The sequence below is a fragment of the Oncorhynchus clarkii genome, chromosome 4 (genome assembly GCF_045791955.1).
Source record: "Oncorhynchus clarkii lewisi isolate Uvic-CL-2024 chromosome 4, UVic_Ocla_1.0, whole genome shotgun sequence".
Taxonomy (NCBI): domain Eukaryota; kingdom Metazoa; phylum Chordata; class Actinopteri; order Salmoniformes; family Salmonidae; genus Oncorhynchus; species Oncorhynchus clarkii.
The window spans coordinates 9,166,290-9,178,591 of record NC_092150.1 but is presented as its reverse complement, the minus strand read 5'-3'; the positions used below and the strand labels follow the sequence as shown (position 1 = coordinate 9,178,591).

The 12,302-nt window shown below is 45.2% G+C and overlaps 1 protein-coding gene across 1 annotated transcript in view; it reads left to right on the top strand.

Moving 5' to 3' along the window:
• Positions 1-12,302, top strand: part of LOC139406374 (inositol hexakisphosphate and diphosphoinositol-pentakisphosphate kinase 2-like) — a 66,312-nt gene that overhangs the window by 17,277 nt on the left and 36,733 nt on the right. Inside the window, exons 3-13 of the mRNA XM_071148908.1 lie at positions 173-368; positions 971-1,061; positions 1,161-1,246; positions 1,661-1,815; positions 2,139-2,240; positions 4,785-4,946; positions 5,250-5,371; positions 6,011-6,112; positions 6,496-6,582; positions 6,890-6,965; positions 9,992-10,101. Of these exons, the coding sequence (XP_071005009.1) occupies positions 173-368; positions 971-1,061; positions 1,161-1,246; positions 1,661-1,815; positions 2,139-2,240; positions 4,785-4,946; positions 5,250-5,371; positions 6,011-6,112; positions 6,496-6,582; positions 6,890-6,965; positions 9,992-10,101 (1,289 nt within the window). The remainder of the gene's footprint in view (positions 1-172; positions 369-970; positions 1,062-1,160; positions 1,247-1,660; positions 1,816-2,138; positions 2,241-4,784; positions 4,947-5,249; positions 5,372-6,010; positions 6,113-6,495; positions 6,583-6,889; positions 6,966-9,991; positions 10,102-12,302) is intronic.

Here is a 12,302-nt window from a genome sequence, read left to right as displayed (position 1 = left end):
CAAGATCCCGTTCCTTGGACCTTCTCCTCCAAATGCATTTTGAAAAGGAGGAGAGATGACAGAACAGGAAAAAAAAATTGCCTTTGCAAGTAATCTTATAACACATCATGTACATTAAATGACAAACAGTGATCTTTACCTTTACACCCCCCCCCCCCCCTGGTTCCCCCAGCCTCCAGAGAGGCAGATCGTGGTAGGCATCTGCTCCATGATGAAGAAGTCCAAGTCCAAGCCCATGACCCAGATCATGGAAAGGCTGTGTAAGTTTGAGTACATCACGGTGGTCATCTTCCCCGAGGAGGTCATCCTCAGCCAGCCCGTGGACAAATGGCCCCTGTGTGACTGCCTCGTCTCCTTCCACTCCAAAGGTACAAACCAGCGTACGTACGTGCACCCACCGTACACTATTAAGTGCATCAGGTACTGGTTTTCTCGCATGCACATTGCGCAGCTACAGATGAATACTGAATATGCATGCCTGTAGTATACATGCGTACACAATCTCTACATTAAGCATGCACAAAGGAAGGAAATACCGAATGTGCACACACACACACACACACACACACACATTCCCGTCTTGCCAGTGTGTAGCCGTAGTATACGTCTGGCCTGGTCTTAGAACAGAGGTCAGAAAAATTAAATCTACATGGAAATGTATTTAGCCTGTATACAGACCCATGGAACAATGTCATGTATTTAGCCTGTATACAGACCCATGGAACAATAATGTCATGTATTTAGCCTGTATACAGACCCATGGAACAATAATGTCATGTATTTAGCTTGTATACAGACCCATGGAACAATAATGTCATGTATGTAGCCTGTATACAGACCCATGGAACAATAATGTCATGTATTTAGCCTGTATACAGACCCATGGAACAATAATGTCATGGTTAAGACATGTGTTTCCTGTATTTATTTACATGGTTGTGTTTATGTATGTGTTGGGGTGGGTGTGTAGGTTTCCCATTGGACAAAGCGGTAGAGTACGCCAAACTCAGAAACCCGCTTCTCATCAATGACCTGAACATGCAGTACTACATACAAGACAGGTATGATGGGAAACACTCAGTCATTCCTAGCCTGTTCATACTCTTGTAAAAGTCTACTGACTCGTTCCATTATATAATCGTTGTATTCTGTCCCCTCAGGAGGGAGGTGTATCGTATCTTGCAGGAGGAGGGCGTTGATCTTCCTCGTTACGCTGTGTTAACCCGAGACCCAGACAGACCTGAAGGTAAGTGTTACCATGCATCTTGTCTCTTGTGCCAGACTGGTACTATTAAATCAATTAGCTAGCTAGCTAGCTAGCATGCACCCAAGATTTGGTTCTGGGTGCCAAGATTACAAGTGTAGCCACTTGCACTGCTGAATGTGGCCTTTTTCCATAGCGCGATTGGTTAGAATGCTTCAGGAGGGTGGTTCAATGTCAATGCTCGAGTCTCATTATGAGCTAGATCAGGAGGAAGTGCTGCAGCTAAGGAAGCACAGCCACTTCCTTTTACATATGCATTTTCTGTAGATCTCAAGTTCCGCCTAGCCTAATGGAGATGAAGGCTGTTACCGTATCGCCAACCCCTACCCAGTCGGGCATAATTCAAGTGTGCTTCGAGGCCCTGTCTCTGATTGGCTGGGTGGCTTTTCATTCTAGAGTGTAACCTGGTGGAGGGGGAGGATCATGTGGAGGTGAACGGGGAGGTGTTCCCCAAGCCCTTTGTGGAGAAGCCTGTGAGTGCTGAGGACCATAACGTTTATGTCTACTACCCCACCTCAGCTGGAGGAGGCAGCCAGAGACTCTTCCGCAAGGTACTGAGGGACAGTCGGACGCTGTATTGGATAGGAACTGCTGTTGGAATTATAGTGGATGGGTGGAGTTTTTTTGGAGCCATGCTGTACAGAATGGGTTGAAACGCAACTGTACACACTTAGTACTCAAACCAAACTTTCAACCACTTATTTAGATATTTTAGTTGCACTTTATTAGATTTTGTTTTCTTCTTGAAAGAATCAAACAAATGGAATAGTCCCAAAAGTGCAACCCCGTCCCCCCCGTCCCATCTTGCTGGCTCAACCAAGCGCTCTGTCGATACGATTTTAACTCGGGTCTGATTGTCTCCTCTCTCCTGTAGATAGGGAGCCGCAGCAGTGTGTACTCCCCAGAGAGCTGTGTGAGGAAGACTGGCTCCTACATATACGAGGAGTTCATGCCAACGGACGGCACTGATGTCAAGGTATCATCTTAAGTGTGTGTTGGTGTGTGAGCCTGGTTGCAGTCAGTCATTTGTTTGATCGGCTGTATGGGGTGTGTGTCTTGTTGATGTTCAGGTTAATCGATTGGTGTACTATATACAGTGCCCTTTGAAATTGTTCCCACATTTTGTTGCGTTACGTCCTTATTCTAAAATGGATTAAATCGTTTTTTCCTCATCAATCTACTCACAATACCCCATAATGACAAAGCAAAAATGTGTTTTTAGTTTTTTTTGTGCTAATTTATAAAAAAAATAAGAGGATATATTTGCATAAGTATTCAGACCCTTTAATCAGTACTTTGTTGAAGCATCTTTGGCAGCGATTACAGCCTCAAGTCTTCTTGGGTATGACGCTATAAGCTTGGCACACCTGTATTTGGGGAGTTTCTCCGTACATTTTTTTAATACTGCATCAGGTGTACACTGTGGGGACTAGAGCTGTGAATTTTCAGCGACTTTACGATATGATATTATCACCATACCAAGGTGCCGATACGATATGTATTGTGATTTAGGAACGGTGATTTAATAAAAACAACTAAACATATTGCTCACCTTATGTCTGCTGCAGAGGGACACGATAGATGCCATGGGAAAACAAAAAGTATAGATCAGTCATGGAAATTAACATGCAGGTACACCCAACTAGTGCAAAAATAATATTGTCAAAACGATACGATATATCATCACCAAAATAATATCCCCATATGTCACTGTATTGTGACACTACAGTGGGCCCTGACGATGTGTCTATGATATGATGTCAGGTGAACACAGTGGGCCCTGACTATGATATGATGTCAGGTGAACACAGTGGGCCCTGACTATGATATGATGTCAGGTGAACACAGTGGGCCCTGACTATGTGTCTATGATATGATGTCAGGTGAACACAGTGGGCCCTGACTATGATATGTCGTCAGGTGAACACAGTGGGCCCTGACCATGATATGATGTCAGGTGTACACAGTGGGCCCTGACTATGATATGATGTCAGGTGAACACAGTGGGCCCTGACTATGATATGATGTCAGGTGAACACAGTGGGCCCTGACTATGATATGATGTCAGGTGAACACAGTGGGCCCTGACTATGATATGATGTCAGGTGTACACAGTGGGCCCTGACTATGATATGATGTCAGGTGTACACAGTGGGCCCTGACTATGTGTCTATGATATGATGTCAGGTGAACACAGTGGGCCCTGACTATGATATGATGTCAGGTGAACACAGTGGGCCCTGACTATGATATGATGTCAGGTGAACACAGTGGGCCCTGACTATGATATGATGTCAGGTGAACACAGTGGGCCCTGACTATGATATGATGTCAGGTGAACACAGTGGGCCCTGACTGATATGATGTCAGGTGTACACAGTGGGCCCTGACTGATATGATGTCAGGTGTACACAGTGGGCCCTGACTATGATATGATGTCAGGTGAACACAGTGGGCCCTGACTGATATGATGTCAGGTGAACACAGTGGGCCCTGACTATGATATGATGTCAGGTGAACACAGTGGGCCCTGACTATGATATGATGTCAGGTGAACACAGTGGGCCCTGACTATGATATGATGTCAGGTGAACACAGTGGGCCCTGACTATGTGTCTATGATATGATGTCAGGTGAACAGTGGGCCCTGACTATGATATGTCGTCAGGTGAACACAGTGGGCCCTGACCATGATATGATGTCAGGTGTACACAGTGGGCCCTGACTATGTGTCTATGATATGATGTCAGGTGAACACAGTGGGCCCTGACTATGATATGATGTCAGGTGAACACAGTGGGCCCTGACTATGATATGTCGTCAGGTGAACACAGTGGGCCCTGACTATGATATGATGTCAGGTGAACACAGTGGGCCCTGACTGTGTGTCTATGATATGATGTCAGGTGAACACAGTGGGCCCTGACTATGATATGATGTCAGGTGAACACAGTGGGCCCTGACTATGATATGATGTCAGGTGAACACAGTGGGCCCTGACTATGATATGATGTCAGGTGAACACAGTGGGCCCTGACTATGATATGATGTCAGGTGTACACAGTGGGCCCTGACTATGATATGATGTCAGGTGAACACAGTGGGCCCTGACTATGTGTCTATGATATGATGTCAGGTGAACACAGTGGGCCCTGACTATGATATGATGTCAGGTGAACACAGTGGGCCCTGACTATGATATGATGTCAGGTGAACACAGTGGGCCCTGACTATGTGTCTATGATATGATGTCAGGTGAACAGTGGGCCCTGACTATGATATGTCGTCAGGTGAACACAGTGGGCCCTGACCATGATATGATGTCAGGTGTACACAGTGGGCCCTGACCATGATATGATGTCAGGTGTACACAGTGGGCCCTGACTATGATATGATGTCAGGTGAACACAGTGGGCCCTGACTATGTGTCTATGATATGATGTCAGGTGTACACAGTGGGCCCTGACTATGATGTGATGTCAGGTGTACACAGTGGGCCCTGACTATGATATGATGTCAGGTGTACACAGTGGGCCCTGACTATGCCCATGCTGAGGCCAGGAAGTCCCCAGCCCTGGACGGTAAGGTGGAGAGGGACAGCGAGGGGAAAGAGATCCGCTACCCTGTCATGCTCTCCGCCATGGAGAAACTGGTGGCCCGCAAGGTCTGCCTGGCCTTCAAGGTGAGGCTTTTCAACCAATCAGACCACTCGCTGTTTGTGTGACTGTCATCTCACCCGATCAATCTGAAGCCATCTTAAACTTGCGGTGCATCCCAATAGTCTGAAGAGGCTTCCTCTCTTCAACCTCGTCTTATCTCCTTCATCTGCAAGAGCTGCGTTTGGTAAAAGCTTCTGTTGTGTTTTTTCAGGTAAGTGCTGATGAATGAAGGGGAGGAACCCTCTTTAGACTACTGGGATGCACTCCACTTGATTGGCTACATTCAGTTTCAATGTCTGACTTGCAACACTCTCTTTCTATCCCAGCAAACTGTGTGTGGCTTCGACCTCTTGAGAGCAAACGGCCACTCCTTCGTCTGTGACGTCAACGGCTTCAGCTTCGTGAAGAACTCCATGAAGTACTACGACGACTGTGCCAAGGTCTTGGGGTAGGTGAGGCAGGCTGTCATGCTGAAGGTTCAACTAGCGCTCATCCTTACATCTTCGTTCCTTTACTTTAGTAAAGTTTTACAGGAACAGTGTGCACTTGAATCAAATACCCTCTCTATGTAAGTGCCAGTTTTAGCCAGCCGCCTAATTTCCAACTGCAGTCCCTGGTTTAGCCCTCTGATTTCCACGTTGCTACCCAGGGGACAGCTGGGTAACTAGTCATATTGTACGTTGACACCCAGGGGACAGCTGGGTAACTAGTCATACTGTACGTTGACACCCAGGGGTCAGCTGGGTAAATAGAGCATACTGTACGTTGACACCCAGGGGACAGCTGGGTAACTAGTCATACTGTACGTTGACACCCAGGGGTCAGCTGGGTAAATAGAGCATACTGTACGTTGACACCCAGGGGTCAGCTGGGTAAATAGAGCATACTGTACGTTGACACCCAGGGGTCAGCTGGGTAACTAGAGCCATACTGTACGTTGACACCCAGGGGTCAGCTGGGTAACTAGAGCCATACTGTACGTTGACAAAGTAAAAGTGTATTTTTATTCACAACTCATTCCTTGAACTAGCTAGAATCCAAACTCTGCTATAGCTCACACTATTAGTTGTTCCCCCCCCACACACAGGAACATGGTGATGCGAGAGCTGGCCCCTCAGTTCCACATCCCCTGGTCCATCCCCCTGGAGGCTGAGGACATACCCATAGTCCCCACCACCTCAGGAACCATGTGAGTACCCCTCTCCTCTTTCTCTCCTCCTCTTCCTTTTTTTTTCATTTCTCCTCTCATCCTTCTGCTTCTTTCTCCTCTTCTTCCTGTGCCCCCCCCCCCCCCTCTTCCTTGCTCATCTCTTCTAGAGGTAGTCTGAGGTAGTTTAGTGAACCTTTCTCGAGACTTGAAAACTTGTTAGCTCCCACAGCTAACGTCTAGGCTTCATCTCATTGGACTGAACACAGTCCTGAGTCACATAAATGACCTAGTTTGATACCCGGTGTATATGACTGATTTACATGTCCATTAGCCTATTGGTTTTCCAGCCCTCAGCCTATTGAGATTCTCAATAACAAAGGATGAGTACAGTAAACAACTCCATATTGTCACCTATCCCACAGGATGGAGCTGCGCTGTGTCATCGCCATCATCCGCCACGGAGACCGCACCCCCAAACAGAAGATGAAGATGGAAGTCCGACACCCTCTGTGAGTCTATCTCTACCCCCTCTAAATCTATATACCTCAAATAGCCCCTCTGTGAGTCTAGATACCTCAAATACCCCCTCTGTGAGTCTAGATACCTCAAATACCCCCTCTGTGAGTCTAGATACCTCATAGCCTCTCTGTGAGTCTAGATACCTCAAACAGCCTCTCTCCCCATTCACAGTGGGCAAAATTTTACACGCTGACAAAATGAATGACTTCATTTGCTGTTCGTCCATATAACAAATACAAGTTGTAATTCACCTTCCCCAGTCCTGTTGCATTTCAGTGTTGAATCTGTTGTTTTTAGATTCTTTGCGCTGTTTGAAAAGTATGGAGGCTACAAGTCAGGAAAACTGAAGTTGAAGAAACCCAAACAGCTACAGGTCAGTCCAAGTACATCTTCTTTTCCCATAACACAGAAACCCTCTGTTGAGCTAAAGCCTATTTGTGGTGTTGGGGAAGCTACTCTGAAAATATAGTTCACCAAGCTACCAATGACTTCACACTGGAAGAAGTTAAGCTACATTAAAGCTAGCCTTAAGAAAAATATAGTTTGTTTACTTAAGTTACTTTGAAAAAGTAGTTCACTACCTCCAAACTACAGTACTTTGTGAAAAATTATCATATGGAAATCTGAATAGTGTGAATTAGGCAAGTCTAATGTCAAAAAATAAAGTTAATTATTGCCCATATGTGACCGACCGGCTTGATTCAATCTTATGTAGCAAAATTTGAAATGGTGTTTTTTACATCGGATAAAAGTAGAGACTCAGAGCTAGACAATGGTATATCATACACTACAGTTGAGGAACAATAGGAAAATAATTCTGCTTTGAAAGTTGATAAACTTGTAACCTCACATTTGAGAAAATGGCCCTTGAATGTTTTGGTACCTACTGGAGAGCTCTTTGTCTAAAGGCTGGCTTATACTATGGGTGTGTTGGTACATTCAATCTGGAGCGCTCTTGGTGTCTGTAAACTCAGAGCGTTGTCAGATTGTCTGTTCGTAATTTCAGAGAGTTTCGCTCGTGGAGCGTTCAGAGCGCACACTGGATGCTATGGCCGAGGAGTAGGGTTGATCCGAGCATTCTGACCTAACAACAGAAGTCACGCACACAAGCTAACGTTGGCTAGCTTGCTAGCTACTTCCAGATACAAATGAAAGTACAGCTCATTCTGACCATTTTACTCGGCCTAGCAGAGTTGGTTAGGCTTTTTTAAAAATGTTATCCAGAGCGTTGATGACTGCAACTGTGCTGCTAGCAAACATTTTAATTAAGCTTTTTTTTGCCAACATTTACTGACACCGGCCATATTCAACGGGTGTTGAGCGTTCATAAATTTGTCAGTTATTCTGCGCTTTGGCACACTCAGACGAGAGGGCTCCGAAATCAGAGTAGTGACATCATGAACTTTCTATTGAAATGGTTACTTGCATAGTGGAGACTTTTTGTTTAGACATGTAGCTAGCTAGCTGAACAATTAACCATAATCCCAACTCATAACGATACTACCCTGCATTAATCTGCAGGTAGCTAACCAACCAGGTTCAATGTTAGCTAGCTTAAATTAGGCTATTACTAGTAATGCAAATGGCTCTGAGAGAGGATAAATATTACTACACAGATCATACACGTAACGTTACCTAGCGAGGCAGTCAGCTAACGTTAGCTAGCTAGCTAACAATACACTAACTTTAAATGAAAACGACTTTCTGCCAAAATTAGAAATGTGTAATATCTGAAAATATAGCTAGCTAGACTCTCTTACCCATATACATGGATGGACACTTCTCCTTCTCTGTCACCGATGCCATGGTTGCCCTTTAGTTTGAAGATGTAATCCGGAGACAGGTTATACAACAGCCTTCTGTGTTCTCTTTTTGACTCCGTCTGCATATTTGCAATAAAACGCCAGGATGTTCTCCATCTCCTTAGCTATCATACTCTAATTCCACTGATTTCAAAACTCGGTCCTCTAGAAAGTGGAGAGCAACACTTATGTAGTTCTACTACGTGATATCTTTAGAAAAAGCTGCATTAGAAAGGATTACCTACACATACTGACCAGCTCATATTATAGACAGAAGTGTGCTACATGGCAGACCAATCCGAACTCATCTCTCGGCATGTCCAGCCGACTCATTATCTCAGCCAATCATGGCTAGCGGGAAGGTTGCTGACTTTTTCCGTGGCTAAAACAACTAGGCTTGATATTTTATCAATTTTATTAGTATTTACAGATTGCATGGTAAAACAATAGTGTGTAGTTCCAGTAGTTAGCTGCACCGCTACATGGTAAACAGTAGTGTTTAGTTCCAGTAGTTAGCTAAACTGCAACGTTTTAGACTGATCCAATGAACCATTGCTTTTCTGTTCAAAATATTGTATCAAGTCTGCCCAAATGTGCCTAATTGGTTTATTGATACATTTTCAAGTTCATAACAGTGCACTCTCCTCAAACAATAGCATGGAATTATTTCACTGTAATAGCTACCGTAATTTCCGGACTATAAGCCGCTACTTTTTTCCCACGCTTTGAACCTCGCGGTTTATACAATGACGCGGCTAATTTATGGATTTTTCCCGCTTTCACAAGATTCATGCAGCTCAAAAACTGAGCACCGTCACATAATGTGACGTAAATCGAGCGCGCTCAAACTTCCCATCATTCTGATTACGGTAGTCATTTTGTCACCCTCATCATGGCAAAGACACAGAGAAATGCATATGATGCAGCTTTCAAGTTGAAGGCGATCGATCTGGCTGTTGGAAAAGGAAATAGAGCTGCTGACAGCGTGGAGCATTGTCAACAAAATCCACTATCATCAACGGGTTTCGAAAGGCTGGACTGCTGCGTGTTGAAGAGGGCAGCGATCCAACATCGGATGAAGCAATTCTTAGGCTATTCAACTCCGACACCGAAGGAGATGACTTCAGTGGTTTCAGTGCACAGGAGGAGGAAGATAGTGACCAATGACTTTCTTGGTAGGCTACTGTTTAATTTTTGTTACAAGCCGTGTTTCGTTTAAAGGCTGTGTAAAGTTCATTTGTTTCAATGTACCGGTAGGCACCTGCGGCTTATAGACATGTGCGGCTTATTTATGTACAAAATACAAAATACATATTTTTTAATAATTCAGTGGGTGCGGTTTATATTCAGGTGTGCTTAATAGTCCAGAAATTACGGTACTGTAAATTGGACAGTGCAGTTAGATTAGCAAGAATTTAAGCTTTCATCAGATATGTCCTGGGAAATGTTCTTGTTACTTAAAACCTCATGCTAATCACATTAGCGCACGTTAGCTCAACCGTCCTGTGAGGTGGGGGTGGTGGTCACCGATCCTGTAGAGGTTAAGCACTTTGTGACAAATGTCAGTTCGATTGACTGTTGTGTGTGTTTTGTGTAGGAAGTGCTGGACATTGCCCGGCTCCTACTGGCTGAGTTGGGGCAGCACACAGACTGTGAGATCGAGGAGAAGAAGGGTAAACTGGAGCAGCTCAAGACGGTCCTAGAGATGTGAGAGACGCTTATGGGCACGCTACACACACTCACACCAGGGTTGACCATTCACGTGACCAGTATTGCGATACTCAGAAATATTTCGGCAAGGAAACAAAACATGATGTAGACTTAATTTCTTATGGAAACCAGTCCTAATGTTGACGAGGAACAAAGTCTGCTTTGTTTTTATTTTGTTGCCATGGAAAATCTGGTATCCTAGTACACACGTCACGCTCTAATCTGTCCATCATTTTATCCATGCATCAAGTAGTGATCTGCTCTTCTGTATGTGATGCTTGGTGTAGAAACCTCCTTCGTGTTGCTGTGTCTGTAGTCCAGTGTAGAAATCTCCTCTGTGTCATTGCTGTGTCTGTAGTCCAGTGTGGAAACCTCCTCTGTGTCATTGCTGTGTCTGTAGTCCAGTGTAGAAACCTCCTCTGTGTCATTGCTGTGTCTGTAGTCCAGTGTAGAAACCTCCTCTGTGTCATCGCTGTGTCTGTAGTCCAGTGTAGAAACCTCCTCTGTGTCATTGCTGTGTCTGTAGTCCAGTGTAGAAACCTCCTCTGTGTCATTGCTGTGTCTGTAGTCCAGTGTAGAAACCTCCTCTGTGTCATTGCTGTGTCTGTAGTCCAGTGTAGAAACCTCCTCCGTGTCATTGCTGTGTCTGTAGTCCAGTGCTCCACACATATTGAATTAGCCTCGTCCCTGTATTCCTGAAACACACCATAGCCTAGCAGCTTTCACTTTGTGGACAATCCCCATCCTCCTTGTGTCTCTAATTCTCTTTTCCTCCCTCCCTCCTTTCTCTCTCTCTCTCCTCCTCTTTCCAAAGGGAGTCCAGCTTGAATGACACTCGGTATACCCCCCCACACTCCCCCGGTTCACTCCTCACCCCTCCCCTGGTTCACTCCCCCCCCACCCCTCCCCCAGTTCACTCCTCCCCCTCCCCCGGTTCACTCCCCCCCCACCCCTCCCCCGGTTCACTCCTCACCCCTCCCCCGGTTCACTCCTCCCCCCACCCCTCCCCCAGTTCACTCCTCCCCCTCCCCCGGTTCACTCCTCCTCGCTCTGTAACCACCACTGCCATTAACCTCCATTCATAACGAGGGATTTTATACTGACCATTAGAATCAGGGACTGCTAGCCACATCCATGTGTGTGTGCGTTTTTGAACGAGTGCTGTGTTTGTCTGCGATGCATGTCGTTCTGAAAGTTGCCCTCTAATCTCACTACACCTTCGTCCTCTCACTCTTCTCATTCTCTGTGTACTGTATGTAGTCTTCCTGGTTAAACTTGTTGATAATGGTATGGGATTGCATATTAACCACAATTCAATGCAAATGGCACCTCTTTGACAATAACCAAGGATCAAACAGACAGGTCCATGATCTGTGAGGGTTATTGATCTGTGAGGGTTATTGATCTGGAAGAGTGCGGGAACGGGGAATCCAGGATCGGTTGTAAAACACAAACTGTATCGCCTATCAAACCCATTTTCACGGGGCTGTCATGTGTTCGTTCTGTACGTTGTCAAACCAGATGCTTGTCCCAAGGACACTCTTTTCTATTAGAGGAAGGTATGTTTTACATTAGTGACGGATATGCTAAAGTATTATAATTGCCAGAGCATTGAACAGCAGTAGGTAGCCTATCACTGTCACATCAATGTATCTCAAACCACAGGGGATGTAGAGCTAGGTGGGAGGGGTGTTATGCACTTTTACCAAGTGCATGCTGGTGTGGCACATAAGGGATTACCAGTAACACAGTGACCTCAGGCTACCAAAGGTCGTACACAACCACCCAAAACATGTTTCCAGAAACCAGGCAGCTAGTTTAGCCTAGCACTTGCTAGCTAGCGTTTGAAGCTGGTCGAAGACCTCTGAACTATGGTTCTGAAACTAAATGTTGTGTCAGTTCCATTTAAAAATAGCCAATTCCAAATGTACTTCCTAAATTGACAGAGTTCGATTGGAGTTGAGCTCAACGCTAAGCTCTTGACATTTGTCACATGTCTGTAAGGAGTGTGTACTGTACCTGTATAATGAGGACTGATCTTCATTAAGGGTGGATACCTGTATAATGAGGACTGATCTTCATTAAGGGTGGATACCTGTATAATGAGGACTGTTCTTCATTAAGGGTGGATACCTGTATAATGAGGACTGATCTTCATTAAGGGTGGATACCTGTATAATGAGGACTGATCTTCATTA